Source organism: Aquarana catesbeiana, linkage group LG07 (genome assembly GCF_042186555.1).
Source record: "Aquarana catesbeiana isolate 2022-GZ linkage group LG07, ASM4218655v1, whole genome shotgun sequence".
In the NCBI taxonomy this organism is placed as follows: Eukaryota; Metazoa; Chordata; class Amphibia; order Anura; family Ranidae; genus Aquarana; species Aquarana catesbeiana.
In genome coordinates this window covers 13,854,287-13,870,452 of record NC_133330.1, presented here as the reverse complement: position 1 = coordinate 13,870,452, position 16,166 = coordinate 13,854,287, and the positions used below count along the sequence as shown (strand labels likewise).

The 16,166-nt window shown below is 47.6% G+C and overlaps 1 protein-coding gene across 1 annotated transcript in view; it reads right to left on the bottom strand.

Moving 5' to 3' along the window:
- Window positions 1–544: 544 nt before the first annotated feature.
- Window positions 545–16,166, bottom strand: part of LOC141102698 (galectin-1-like) — a 34,097-nt gene continuing 18,475 nt past the window's right edge. Inside the window, exons 3-4 of the mRNA XM_073591618.1 lie at window positions 3,425–3,599; window positions 545–1,108 (exon numbers count right to left, since the gene is read on the bottom strand). Of these exons, the coding sequence (XP_073447719.1) occupies window positions 965–1,108; window positions 3,425–3,599 (319 nt within the window). The 3' untranslated portion in view covers window positions 545–964. The remainder of the gene's footprint in view (window positions 1,109–3,424; window positions 3,600–16,166) is intronic.

The following is a 16,166-nucleotide window of genomic DNA, read 5'->3' as shown; positions in this document are numbered from 1 at the left end:
ATGGGGTCCATTTTCTCCCAAAGACGCCAATAAATGGGGCCCAATTTCTACCATTGGCACCAACAATGGGGCCCGATGACACCAATGATGGAGCCCAATTCCTCCCTATGACACCAATGATGGGGCACTATTCCTCCCAATGACATTAACAATGGGGCACAATTGCTTCCACTGACACTAAAGAAAGGGCATTGTTTTTTCCCACTGACATCAGAACCTGTTCTACGCCCAGTCATCACAGTCTGGCCCCCCTAATGTCTGAAGGGCCGTAAACTGGCCCTTTGTTTAGAAAGTTTGGAGACCCCTGCGTCTAATCTATTATCCTTACACTGAGACTAAAGCTGCTCCATTCACTGCCACAACTACTACCAATACCCTACCACTGCCTATACTGGGCAAATCCACTGCAGCTGCTCTTTTCCTGTATGTAATTTACATAGAGTTTTTATTTTTCTCCATATAATTGTTGAAAGTTTATGGTTAAAGCTTGGAATAAATATCTGTATACAACTTTCAGTCTGGAGCCAGAAAAAATTTAATGATATAAAAGATCAGAAAGATTTTTATTGGAAAATATAAGAAATCAGACAGAAAATGTTGCATTAACACACTGTTGGTTACTGTGTGCCATTTATAAGTAATACAACAAACCTCCAGCAGGGGGCGCTATGCAGCAGAGAAAGCAATACAAAGTCATTATCACTAAATAATAAATTGATTGGTATGATCAAACACAATAGAGCTCATTGGATTTTTTTTTAAAATGTGGATGAAATGAATTTCTAGTAAATGAACTGAGCAAAGCACAATGTATGTCTACATGAGCAGCAAGAATGCAGATTGGAGGGGGGAGGGGGTTACAAAGGAGGATTAAAGAATTTTTTCTTCTCTGTCCACTATGGCCATTTCACAGAGCCTGGATATGGACACGTGGGGACAGGCGGCTCCTCTGTTGCGGGATTCTTCAATCTAGTGTGATGGACTTGGGCGTAAAGTTTTCCACAGATAGGAATGTGATGTCCGTTATGGGAAAGCGGATTGGAAATGAGAGAGGACTTCCGGTAGGTAAATGTACGATGATCTTGTCTTGCTCAAACGTGAAGGAAACCTGTAAGAAAAGAGGTGGCACAGTGTCAGCTTGCTGGGCTATACAAAGTCAATGAGTGTTGGCCATAGAGACAAAGACTTCACCACCATACTGTTCTTTTCAACACAAATCTTTCCATAAGATGATATGTGTATGTAACTTATCTTATGTATTCTTCATTTATGTGTTGCAGAAAATTGTTAATGGAAAGGAAAAATGGAAGGAGGTGCTTCTGTGCTGGAATGATTTAGTGACAGGGTCTCTGATGGTGTATCTGTCACCTAGAATAATGACTGGAGCCCTCAGGAGATCAATAGATGTTGGCCAGTTTGCAGTGCTGGTATGCCGGCCATTTTCACCCAAGGTTCCTTCAGAGGTTTCTAGGGATCCATTGAGCTGTGGCTGATTAACCTCCCATTTTATGGTGCTTGCTTATTCTGGGGCCCAACACCACCTGATGGGGCCAGCTTCATGATACCAATGATCTTTTTGCTGCCTGTAAGAGTGGAATTTTGACCACCATTGTAAGTTGGGTATTCTTACTACTGGCCACCAATGTAAAGGGGCATTTTATTCCACTGACTACCAATGAATTGGTACCTGAACACTTTTCAAGGGTTCCCATGGGGCAAAAAGGTTGAGAAATGTAGCTGGCATAGAATACAGCAGCCTTTCCATTATCCTACCCCTACCACAAACATACCAAAGGCTCGACTGTGCTCTGAGGATCTGGCATTAGACAGTGAATCCTAGGGGGCAGGGCTTCATGTCAAAGGGGGCTGGGCTTAACATTTGATGTTTGTATAATACAAGGGAATGTTATACCTCTCGGTTGTTATTTTCAATAATACTGTTTTTGTCTATTATCTGCAGATCACCAGGAACAAACCATGTCTGCAATGTATCTAATTCTTACACCTATTTATATACTGATAAAAAAAGAAACAAAACCCCCCCCCCCAAAAAAAACAATCTCCCACTTTCAGGGACCCCAATACACGCCTGTCCTGATAAGGGCCACATCTGCCACCATCCCAGCCATGGCTCCAATTCATATGTGTCCTTGATAGGGGTCCCATCTACTATGGCTGGCTTGGGGTAAATGAGAATTGTTGGTGAGAATACCGTTATTCTGGGTCAATTATTTCTTATTCTACCCCATATAGAATTAAACCTTCTCACTTTTAGTGTCTGAGGAATTCTGCCCCCAGAGAGAAATGTAGATGAACAGAGCATTCATCAGCAGTAATATCCATTCCCCGTATCCCCCCCAATCACACACATTGGTATCCCCCTGTTTTCCTTCCCATCACACACATTGGTAGCTCCTTTGTACTCCTCCCCCCTGGCACCCACATTGGACCCTCCCCTGTATCCTTCCCCTGGCATTCACATTCGATCCTTTCCATTATTCTATCCCCAGCACCGACAATGGTCCCCCCTGTATCCCATCCCCAACACACACATTGGTCTCTCCATAACGGATTTGTAGCATGATGGTGATGAGCTTTACTTCCCGGCCAGCCCCCCCACTACTCCCCAGATTGAGTCTCTACAGAGGACTTTATAGTGACATTCCATGTCAGGGATTTGCTGATCCCCATTCCATCTTCCTATAATAATCGTCTCACAAACAGAACATTTCCAATAACACACGCATACACAAAATAGAAATAAAATGTTACATGAAAAATTTCACAAGCCGATAATTCTGACAATCAGTGATCTGACCAACAGCAACCATTCACTAGGTGGTATATCATGGCACACAATGGCAGCATGATGGAATCCATTGGATCTTCCTATGTGGGAGGTTCTCATCCTTCATGGAATGAGCTGAAGGGGCGACCATCATAGCAAAGCCTTTATACCCTTCACCTGAGCCATCACTGGCTGCCTACTGAACCTTTCGTGGATGGATATTATTTATTAATTTATTTATTTCAGGTACTTATATAGCGCCGTCAATTTACGCAGCGCTTTACATATACATTGTACATTCATATCAGTCCCTGCCCTCAAGGAGCTTACAATCTAAGGTCCTTAACTCACATTCATACATATACTAGGGCCAATTTTATGGGGTTTACTAAAACTGGAGAGAGTAAAATCTGGTGCAGCTCTGCAAAGAAACCAATCAGCTTCCAGTTTTTTTTTTTTTCTGTCAAAGCCTAATTGAACAAGCTGAAGTTAGAAGCTGATTGGCTCCCATGCACAGCTGCACCAGATTTTGTACTCTCCAGTTTTAGTAAATAACCCCTCAATGCGTCCAATATGAACAGTGATTTAACTTTGCCCCATCCAACATTTGTCCCGCCCCTCCCAGTGTAGACGTACCTGGGTGTCTGATCCCGTCTGGAAGGGGAAGAAGCTTTCCTTCTGCGCAGTTCCCCAGACACCGTCCTTCCTTGAGTTCAAGACTATTTTGCCCTTGTCTCCAAGATGGTCAAATCGAGCATCAAAGTGTATCACTAAATTACAATCACTATCTTTTCCCAAGTTTATGCTGAACCTAGAAATACATAAAAAAAAAACGATTATTTCTCTCAGCTGACCTTGTTGGATATAATACTCGAGTCATTCACCAGTGGTCCTCCCATTGGGTTTCAGAGGGACTTCTGACACTTTTAATGATAGTTCCTGATAGCAAATTATGTTTACATTTTCCAAAAATCACCCAAGATATCTGCCCCAACTGTAGATAAAGTGCTTTGAGGTCCCCCGGAAATAAAAGTGCCTTGCAAACAGTTATCATGTAATTATTACATTGTAATAGCTGCACAAAAGCACTAAACGATGTCCCAACAACTATGTATCATGTAAAATAGAATCAAGTGATGCTGCGCTGCTAATATACATAAAATAAACATAAAATGAGTGAAGTTATGTGCAAAATCTTAATCCAAAAACAATAACGTGCTCCAATATAGAATATTATCTAGTATAAATAGGTGTTTTCACCAGGCCTGCAGATACACCACTCAGCGCCAGGACACGATACTGTTCTGAATACAGACAAAAAAATATATATAAAAACAGAGAATATATATATATGAGAAAAACCCAATCTGCAAATATGCAAAAAAGGTGTAAAGCCCTAAGGCAGAAAAAGCAGCCGTTTTAAAAAATCGTTACATACAATGTAATAAACAGTGTTAAAAGTAATCTAAAAACAGACTAAATGTCACACTAAACAGCGCTAATGTTGAGCAAGCTATAATAAACATGTGGCCAACTACACATGCAAAAAAGAAGTCCTTAAGAGGAAAACGTGGTGTAGAGTTCAGAGTGCAGTTCATCAAGCGTTCATCAGGTGATGATGGAAACAATTCCTCAACGTGCACCTTCCACCGATCACTCCAAATTCCACCCTGTGCGTACACACTCCCCGCAGGGGGTTAAACTCACCAGAGCTAGAGAGTAATAAAGCATCCAAAAGAACAACACTTCACACCACCAGCTGCTGCTAACACCACTCCAGAGGGATCTCATATGTCCAGGGCTCACAGTAGGTCAAAAACAAAGAGAGAGGCGCACATAGCGTAATCCTGTTTATTAACTATAAACCCCTTACATCAAATACACACACCCCCCCTTCAATAAATATACGTACATCAATGTTCATAATATACTTGCAATCAATCAAGCAGGTAGTAAGGAGCGTAGTACTACACCGCAACAAGCCAATACCGCTGCCCAGGAACCGTCAGCCACTTCCTGGTTGTGTAGTTGGTACTACACTGCAACAAGCCAATACCGCTGCCCAGGAACCGTCAGCCACTTCCTGGTTGTGTAGTTGGTACTACACTGCAACAAGCCAATACCGCTGCCCAGGAACCGTCAGCCACTTCCTGGTTGTGTAGTTGGCCAACTACACAACCAGGAAGTGGCTGACGGTTCCTGGGCAGCGGAATTGGCTTGTTGCAGTGTAGTACTACACTCCTTACTACCTGCTTGATTGATTGCAAGTATATTATGAACATTGATGTACGTATATTTATTGAAGGGGGGGTGTGTGTATTTGATGTAAGGGGTTTATAGTTAATAAACAGGATTACGCTATGTGCGCCTCTCTCTTTGTTTTTGACCTACTGTGAGCCCTGGACATATGAGATCCCTCTGGAGTGGTGTTAGCAGCAGCTGGTGGTGTGAAGTGTTGTTCTTTTGGATGCTTTATTACTCTCTAGCTCTGGTGAGTTTAACCCCCTGCGGGAGTGTGTACGTACAGGGTGGAATTTGGAGTGATCGGTGGAAGGTGCACGTTGAGGAATTGTTTCCATCATCACCTGATGAACGCTTGATGAACTGCACTCTGAACTCTACACCACTTTTTCCTCTTAAGGACTTCTTTTTTGCATGTGTAGTTGGCCACATGTTTATTATAGCTTGCTCAACATTAGCGCTGTTTCGTGTGACATTTAGTCTGTTTTTCGATTACTTTTAACACTGTTTATTACATAGAATATCATCTGCAACTTAATATCTTTAATCCACAATCCCGTGTATATTGTAGTATTTTATACAGTGCGTCCTTATAGATATCCAACAAAGTGAAGTCTGTGCTAATATTGATTGAATCAGTCTAGTGGGCTCCATTTACAAAGCCGTACGTTTCTCCTTAAGGTGGAAGCAAACCCTCCTATCGTTTTCGGCCAAGGAAGCCAATGTGACAGTTAGCATACCTGAAATGCCGGGAATGTAACTGTTTTTTAAAAATGTTTCATCCATGAGTTTACTTCCGCTTTAAAAAATGCTGTAAAATACCGCTCAGTGTTTTTCAAAAAGTTTTTGGACATTCACAAAAAAAACGCTAATAAACTGGCTGGCATATTTATTTACATTAATAAGTAGGCAAGGCATTAAGGAGCAAGTGGCCGCCGCGTCCTTAATAACTGATGAGTCATCACCTGTCATCGGGTTTCCCCGCTGACAGCTGAATGTAAAAAAAAAGAATTTCCGGCAATAAAAAAAAAACTGATGTGCCCCCCCCCACCAATCCATATCAGACCCTTTGGATCCGGTATGTTTTTTTAAGGGAACCCTCACGCCAAAATGTTTTTTAAAAAATGGTGTGGTGTCCCCCCCACAAAATCCATACCAGACCCTTATCTGAGCATGCAGACCAGCAGGTCAGGAAAGTGAGGGAACGAAGGAGCCCCCCCCCCCCTGAACCCTACTCACCCCCCCCAAAAAAAATGCATAGTGTAAAAAAAAAGACGGAAAAAAAAAAGTTAAACAACATTTTAAAAATGCCCCCCCCCCAGTGTAGATCCAACGTCAATCACGACATCACCGCCAACTCGAAAAAAGAAAAGTACACCTCCGCCATCTGACAGTTCTTAACCACTTCGCATCTGCGCTGTAGATGAAAGACGGCTACAGCGCAGCACCCAATCAGGGCCAGATTAAGAGCATCATGGGCCTGGTGCTGAGGATTTCGGTGGGCCTTTTTATGGAAACAAAATGAAAATGCAAACAATTTTTCGCTAAAACGAATTAAATAAACTCTCACCAGTAATACCAGCTGTGCAGCCTCTGAGCAGCAGCAACACCACCAATACCACCTGCTATGCGATCTCTCACCAGCAGCAACATAGGGAGACCACATTTCCAAACTGTCATTCAGAGACAACCCCCTCTTCCCAAAAAAAGATGAGGGTGGGGGATGTAGTCTCGGGGTTGGCAGGGAAATCGGTGGTGGAGGTGATTTGTCAGGCAAATGGCTGGTGTTAGTACTTAAAATCAATCATCCTGACACCATGCTTGATATGGTGTCAGGATGATCAAATTCCATTATTTCAGTTACCACATTGTAATATATAGTGAAATAGTTCAACTCACCATCATGCAGAATCAGTGGGACCTGAGCTTGTCACTTGCCACCAGATGCAGCTTGTCACTTGCCACCCATAGCCTGCCACCAGATGTAGAGTATCACTTTCCACAGTTGCCTGCCGCTAGATGCAGCATGTCACTTGCCACCAGCAGCCTGCCACCAGATACAGTGTGCCACTTGCAACCAGATACAGTGTGCCACTTGCTACCCACAGCCTGCCAAAAGGTACAATGTGCCAATTGCCACCAGCAGCCTGCCACCAGATACAGTGTGCCACTTGCCAACAGTAGCCTTTCACCAGATACAGTGTGCCACTTGCTACCGACAGCCTGTCACCAGATACAGTGTGCCACTTGCCACCAGCAGCCTGCCACTAGATACAGTGTGCCACTTGCCACCAGATACATTGTGCCACTTGCCACCAGATACAGTGTGCCACTTGCCACCAGCAGCCTGCCACCAGATACAGTGTGTCACTTGCCACCAGCAGCCTGCCACCAGATACATTGTGCCACTTGCCACCAGATACAGTGTGCCACTTGCCACCAGCTCCCTGCCACCAGATACAGTGTGCCACTTGCCACCAGCAGCCTTCCATCAGATACAGTGTGCCACTTGCCAACCACAGCCTACCACCAGATACAGTGTGTCACTTACCACCAGCAGCCTTCCACCAGATAGTGTGCCACTTGCCACCAGCAGCCTGCCATCAGATACAGTGTGCCACTTGCCACCAGCAGCCTACCACCAGATACATTGTGCCACTTGCCAACCACAGCCTACCACCAGATACAGTGTGCCACTTGCCACCGGCAGCCTGCCACCAGATACAGTGTGCCACTTGCCACCGGCAGCCTGCCACCAGATACAGTGTGCCACTTGCCACCAGCAGCCTGCCACCAGATACAGTGTGCCACTTGCCAACCACAGCCTACCACCAGATACAGTGTGTCACTTACCACCAGCAGCCTTCCACCAGATAGTGTGCCACTTGCCACCAGCAGCTAGCCGCCAGATACAGTGTGCCACTTGTCACCAGCAGCCTGCCACCAGATACAGTGTGCCACTTGCCAACCACAGCCTACCACCAGATACAGTGTGCCACTTGCCACTGGCAGCCTGCCACCAGATACAGTGTGCCACTTGCCACCAGCAGCCTGCCACCAGATACAGTGTGCCACTTGCCAACCACAGCCTACCACCAGATACAGTGTGCCACTTGCCAACCACAGCCTGCCACCAGATACAGTGTGCCACTTGCCACTAGCAGCCTGCCACCAGATACAGTGTGCCACTTGCCACTAGCAGCCTGTCACCAGATACAGTGTGCAACTTGCCACTAGCAGCCTGCCACCAGATACAGTGTGCCACTTGCCACTGACAGCCTGTCACCAGATACAGCGTGTCACTTGCCACTGACAGCCTGTCACCAGATACAGCGTGTCACTTGCCACCAGCAGCCTGCCACCAGATACAGTGTGCCACTTGCCACCAGCAGCCTGCCACCAGATACAGTGTGCTACTTGCCACCAGCAGCCTGCCACCAGATACAGTGTGCCACTTGCCACTAGCAGCCTGCCACCAGATACAGTGTGCCACTTGTCACCTGCAGCCTATCACCAGATACAGTGTGCCACTTGCCACTAGCAGCCTGCCACCAGATACAGTGTGTCACTTGCCACCAGATACAGTGTGCCACTTGCCACTAGCAGCCTGCCACCAGATACAGTGTGCCACATGTCACCTGCAGCCTGTCACCAGATACAGTGTGCCACTTGCCACTAGCAGCCTGTCACCAGATACAGTGTGCCACTTGCCACTAGCAGCCTGCCACCAGATACAGTGTGCCACTTGCCACTGACAGCCTGTCACCAGATACAGCGTGTCACTTGCCACCAGCAGCCTGCCACCAGATACAGTGTGCCACTTGCCACCAGCAGCCTGCCACCAGATACAGTGTGCTACTTGCCACCAGCAGCCTGCCACCAGATACAGTGTGCCACTTGCCACTAGCAGCCTGCCACCAGATACAGTGTGCCACTTGTCACCTGCAGCCTATCACCAGATACAGTGGGCCACTTGCCACTAGCAGCCTGCCACCAGATACAGTGTGCCACTTGCCACTGACAGCCTGTCACCAGATACAGCGTGTCACTTGCCACCAGCAGCCTGCCACCAGGTACAGTGTGCCACTTGCCACCAGCAGCCTGCCACCAGATACAGTGTGCTACTTACCACCAGCAGCCTGCCACCAGATACAGTGTGCCACTTGCCACTAGCAGCCTGCCACCAGATACAGTGTGCCACTTGTCACCTGCAGCCTATCACCAGATACAGTGTGCCACTTGCCACTAGCAGCCTGCCACCAGATACAGTGTGTCACTTGCCACCAGATACAGTGTGCCACTTGCCACTAGCAGCCTGCCACCAGATACAGTGTGCCACATGTCACCGGCAGCCTGTCACCAGATACAGTGTGCCACTTGCCACTAGCAGCCTGTCACCAGATACAGTGTGCCACTTGCCACTAGCAGCCTGCCACCAGATACAGTGTGCCACTTGCCACTGACAGCCTGTCACCAGATACAGCGTGTCACTTGCCACCAGCAGCCTGCCACCAGATACAGTGTGCCACTTGCCACCAGCAGCCTGCCACCAGATACAGTGTGCTACTTGCCACCAGCAGCCTGCCACCAGATACAGTGTGCCACTTGCCACTAGCAGCCTGCCACCAGATACAGTGTGCCACTTGTCACCTGCAGCCTATCACCAGATACAGTGGGCCACTTGCCACTAGCAGCCTGCCACCAGATACAGTGTGCCACTTGCCACTGACAGCCTGTCACCAGATACAGTGTGCCACTTGCCACCAGCAGCCTGCCACTAGATACAGTGTGCCACTTGCCACTAGCAGCCTGCCACCAGATACAGTGTGCCACTTGCCACTGACAGCCTGTCACCAGATACAGTGTGCCACTTGCCACCAGCAGCCTGCCACTAGATACAGTGTGCCACTTGCCACTGACAGCCTGTCACCAGATACAGTGTGCTACTTACCACCAGCAGCCTGCCACCAGATACAGTGTGCCACTTGCCACTAGCAGCCTGCCACCAGATACAGTGTGCCACTTGTCACCTGCAGCCTATCACCAGATACAGTGTGCCACTTGCCACTAGCAGCCTGCCACCAGATACAGTGTGTCACTTGCCACCAGATACAGTGTGCCACTTGCCACTAGCAGCCTGCCACCAGATACAGTGTGCCACATGTCACCGGCAGCCTGTCACCAGATACAGTGTGCCACTTGCCACTAGCAGCCTGTCACCAGATACAGTGTGCCACTTGCCACTAGCAGCCTGCCACCAGATACAGTGTGCCACTTGCCACTGACAGCCTGCCACCATATACAGCGTGTCACTTGCCACCAGCAGCCTGCCACCAGATACAGTGTGCCACTTGCCACCAGCAGCCTGCCACCAGATACAGTGTGCTACTTGCCACCAGCAGCCTGCCACCAGATACAGTGTGCCACTTGCCACTAGCAGCCTGCCACCAGATACAGTGTGCCACTTGTCACCTGCAGCCTATCACCAGATACAGTGGGCCACTTGCCACTAGCAGCCTGCCACCAGATACAGTGTGCCACTTGCCACCAGCAGCCTGCCACCAGATACAGTGTGCTACTTGCCACCAGCAGCCTGCCACCAGATACAGTGTGCCACTTGCCACTAGCAGCCTGCCACCAGATACAGTGTGCCACTTGTCACCTGCAGCCTATCACCAGATACAGTGGGCCACTTGCCACTAGCAGCCTGCCACCAGATACAGTGTGCCACTTGCCACTGACAGCCTGTCACCAGATACAGTGTGCCACTTGCCACCAGCAGCCTGCCACCAGATACAGTGTGCCACTTGCCACTAGCAGCCTGCCACCAGATACAGTGTGCCACTTGTCACCTGCAGCCTATCACCAGATACAGTGGGCCACTTGCCACTAGCAGCCTGCCACCAGATACAGTGTGCCACTTGCCACTGACAGCCTGTCACCAGATACAGTGTGCCACTTGCCACCAGCAGCCTGCCACCAGATACAGTGTGCTACTTGCCACCAGCAGCCTGCCACCAGATACAGTGTGCCACTTGCCACTAGCAGCCTGCCACCAGATACAGTGTGCCACTTGTCACCTGCAGCCTATCACCAGATACAGTGTGCCACTTGCCACTAGCAGCCTGCCACCAGATACAGTGTGTCACTTGCCACCAGCAGCCTGCCACCAGATACAGCGTGCCACTTGCCACTAGCAGCCTGTCACCAGATACAGTGTGCCACTTGCCACTAGCAGCCTGTCACCAGATACAGTGTGCCACTTGCCACTAGCAGCCTGCCACCAGATACAGCGTGCCACTTGCCACTAGCAGCCTGTCACCAGATACAGTGTGCCACTTGCCACTAGCAGCCTGTCACCAGATACAGTGTGCCACTTGCCACTAGCAGCCTGCCACCAGATACAGTGTGCCACTTGCCACTAGCAGCCTGCCACCAGATACAGTGTGCCACTTGTCACCTGCAGCCTATCACCAGATACAGTGGGCCACTTGCCACTAGCAGCCTGCCACCAGATACAGTGTGCCACTTGCCACTGACAGCCTGTCACCAGATACAGCGTGTCACTTGCCACCAGCAGCCTGCCACCAGATACAGTGTGCCACTTGCCACCAGCAGCCTGCCACCAGATACAGTGTGCCACTTGCCACTAGCAGCCTGCCACCAGATACATTGTGCCACTTGCCACTAGCAGCCTGCCACCAGATACAGTGTGCCACTTGCCACCAGCAGCCTGTCACCAGATACAGTGTGCCACTTGCCACTAGCAGCCTGCCACCAGATACAGTGTGCCACTTGTCACTGACAGCCTGTCACCAGATACAGTGTGCCACTTGTCACTGACAGCCTGTCACCAGATACAGTGTGCCACTTGCCACTAGCAGCCTGCCACCAGATACAGTGTGCCACTTGTCACTGACAGCCTGTCACCAGATACAGTGTGCCACTTGCCACTAGCAGCCTGCCACCAGATACAGTGTGCCACTTGCCACCAGCAGCCTGCCACTTCCTCCAGGACTCTTCCAGGATGGGTAGAAGGGACAGGGCCAGCATAGTCAAACAAATCCCTGGAGCCCCCACCCCTCCTGATCTGGGATGGTATGGCTGTGTGTAAAATGAATGCCAGGAGTATTGATCAGACCAAGTTCTATAGAGGGGGGTGTGTACAGCCTTTGGGCTCACACTGGTGTGCTGCAGTTTGGCCGCACTGCTTGTGTATCTGCAGTTTTAGCTTGCAGTCCTATTGATTTTGGTGCGCTTTCAGAAAAAACATGCAACCTAATAGAAATCAATAGGACTGTGGGTAAAACGCAGGAAAACTGCGGATACACCAGCAATGGGCCAAAACACAGCAAATGAGTGTGAACCCACCTAAAAGCACAAAGAGCTAAATCTACATATTGACTGCAGTTATAAGAGCCATTGCTGAAGATAAAGGTAAAAGAGGGGGAGAGAAGGGAGATAAGAGTCCAGTCACTGAGCTCACACTTGGATGGTTGGAAGCTTATCACTCAGATATCTGTTCACCTTCTATCTGCCGGCTGCTCTGTTCACAATTTCCCAGCCCACACGGCTCCTTCACTGCACACAGAGAGAGAGGAGAGAGGGGAGGGGGAAGGCAGAGCCATTTGTGTAGGGGGGGAACTGTGCACTGTGACGCTGTACTAAACACAGTGAGCCAACTCAGCTGCAGCCAGACACCCCTACATTTACACACAGCTTCTCCTGTCCCATAGACGTTTATGGGCAGGAGAAAGTCGGGCTTATATTGCTATCTGTGAGGGCCGATTTTAAGGCAGGGGCCTGGAGCTGCAGCTCCATCAGCCCCTATGTTAATCCGGCCCTGCACCCAATTCCCGGGAGGCTGTCCCTAGACATCCTCCTGTTTACATCCAAACCAAATGAGTAGAACTGAGTGTAAAGTTCCCCTTTAGTGCATTAATAATGAAATTCAAAACACATATCAAATTAATAATCAATCAAAAATGAAAAAAATTAAAAATGATAAATACGAGTCCATAAAGTGATATAAAAGTACATATAAAAGAAACTCAAAAAGGTTCCAAAAAACATGAATTCTTGCTGTGAGAAGAGAAAAGTGCTTGTTTCACCACGGTAAATGAGACTGTCCGCTTACCAGAAACTCATGATCCCCCGTTACAGAGAGATCAGAGAGAGCTGTTTATCAATACTGATTCGAACCACGACCAATGGGCCAGAGGCCTTATACCGAGATGAGACATCAAAGACTTTGGGATCATGCTAGGGATGTTCACACTGACAGGTACTCAGACATCAGCCCACAGCAGTATGTGTTCTGCCTCTTTCAGCTGTTTCTGTAGTTGCTGGATATCACTGTCTCTTTTCTCAACTTCCTTCTCCAAAAGCTGCATTTCTTGATGAATCTTGCCCTGACTGTATGCCACCTTCATGAGTTCCTGAAACTCTCCATCCTGCTGTATTAATAGCTCCAAAATTTGATTTTCTTCCCCAGGCTGATTTAGCTTCTGGTTCCGTGACAGTGCCAAAAGTTCGATTAACTCTCTGGACAGAACCTCCACATCATCCAGCAATGACAGAAGCTTCTCCTTCATGCTTAAAAGTGATATAAAAAGTATATATAAAAGAAACTCAAAAAGGTTCCAAAAAACATGAATTCTTGCTGTGAGAAGAGAAAAGTGCTTGTTCCACCACCGTAAATGAGACTGGCCGCTTACCAGAAACTTATGATCCCCCATTACAGAGGATCAGAGAGATGAAGTTCCATGAAGTCACAGAACGAGAAGCTAAATCAGCCTGGGGAAGAAAATCAAATTTTGGAGCTATTAATACAGCAGGATGGAGAGTTTCAGGAACTCATGAAGGTGGCATACAGTCAGGGCAAGATTCATCAAGAAATGCAGCTTTTGGAGAAGGAAGTTGAGAAAAGAGACAGTGATATCCAGCAACTACAGAAACAGCTGAAAGAGGCAGAACACATACTGCTGTGGGCTGATGTCTGAGTACCTGTCAGTGTGAACATCCCTAGCATGATCCCAAAGTCTTTGATGTCTCATCTCGGTATAAGGCCTCTGGCCCATTGGTCGTGGTTCGAATCAGTATTGATAAACAGCTCTCTCTGATCTCTCAGTAACGGGGGATCATGAGTTTCTGGTAAGCGGCCAGTCTCATTTACGGTGGTGGAACAAGCACTTTTCTCTTCTCACAGCAAGAATTCATGTTTTTTGGAACCTTTTTGAGTTTCTTTTATATATACTTTTATATCACTTGGGTGACCCACTTTTTTTGTATATGGACTCTTATTTATCATTTTTAATTTTTTCATTTTTGATTGATTATTAATTTGATATGTGTTTTTAATTTCATTATTAATGCACTAAAGGGGAACTTTACACTCAGTTCTAATCATTTGGTTTGGTGATGATGTGTATGATCACCAATCCTTTCTAGCGCGATTCAACCCCTCTTTTTTCTCATGTAATTTTACTGTGTTTGTGTTACATAGATGAATCGCACCTGTAATTGTTGTCGTTTATGTACTTCACCGTAGCGCAGTTATTTCCCCCTTTTTTCCTATCCTGTTTACATCCCCCCTGCGCACCGCCGTGGGCACGCATCGGAGGAGATCTGCGTTGGCCGTGTCCCTTGGACAAAGCCAACCACAGATCGTTCTAAATGGACAATCACAGCGGCCATTTAGCACTCGATCCGAGTGTCCAATGAGAAATGATCTCATATGTAAACATATGAGATCATCTCTCATCGCCGGCTCTCCCTCCTCACACAGAAACCGCATATGAAGAGGGAGAGCTTCCTGCTGCAGCGTGAGTGAAAAAATAACACATTACAGTGCCACACTAACACAACACAGTGCCCACAGTGCCATCTGTTCCCAGTGCCACCTATCAGCGCCATCTGTCCCCAGTGCCACCTATTAGTGCCAACTGTCCCCAGTGCCACCTATTAGTGCCAACTGTCCCCAGTACCACCTATCAGTGCCATCTGTCCTCAGTGCCAGCTATCAGCGCCATCTGTCCCCAGTGCCACCTATCAGTGCCAACTGTCCCCAGTGCCACCTATCAGCGCCATCTGTCCCCAGTGCCACCTATTAGTGCCAACTGTCCCCAGTGCCACCTATTAGTGCCAACTGTCCCAAGTGCCACGTATCAGTGCCATCTGTCCCCAGTGCCACCTATCAGTGCCAACTGTCCCCAGTGCCACCTATCAGTGCCATCTGTCCTCAGTGCCACCTATCAGTGCCATCTGTTTCCAGTGCCACCTATCAATGCCATCTGTCTCCAGTGCCACCTGTCTCCAGTGCCACCTGTCAGTGTCACGTGCCATCTGTTATCAGTGTCACATGTCATCAGTGCCATATATCAGTGCCATCTGTCACCAGTGCCACGTATTAGTGCCATCTGTCATCCGTGCCATGTATTAGTGCCATCTGTCATCCATGCCACGTATTAGTGCCATCTGTCATAAGTGCCACGTATTAGAGTCATCTGTCATCAGTACCACATCAGTGTCACGTGCCATCAGTGCCATCTGTCATCAGTGCCACGTATCAGTGCCATCTGTCATCAGTGCCACATCAGTGTCATTGTCCTGGTGCTCCAGGGCTTTCAAAAGTGTAATAGGTAGTCAACAAGTTAGATGTGTCATTTATGCTCCACGTGATGGCGCTCCCTGCATGTTGGGCCTCTCTATGTGGCCAGGCTGTGGAAAGGTCCCACACATGTGGTATCGTAATACTCAAGAGGAGTAGCAGAATGTATTTTGGGGCTTCATTTGTGGTATACACATGTCATGTGAGAGAAATAACCTAATACAATGACAATTTTGTGTGAAAAAAAAATCTTAATTTTTCAAAGAATTGTGGGAAAAAATATGACATCAAAAACCTCACCATGAATCTTACTAAATACCTTGGAATGTCTATTTTCGAAAAAGGGGTCATTTTGGGGGGTATTTGTACTTTCCTAAGATTAATAAAATATACAGCACTGTCTTAAAGAAACTTACAGAGAAGACAATAATCTCCAGTCTGCTCTAAATGCCCTCTGACATTACCCAACACATCAACAAAAGATTTACATGTTGGGAGATAAGAGGTGACCTACCTTCATCTCCAATG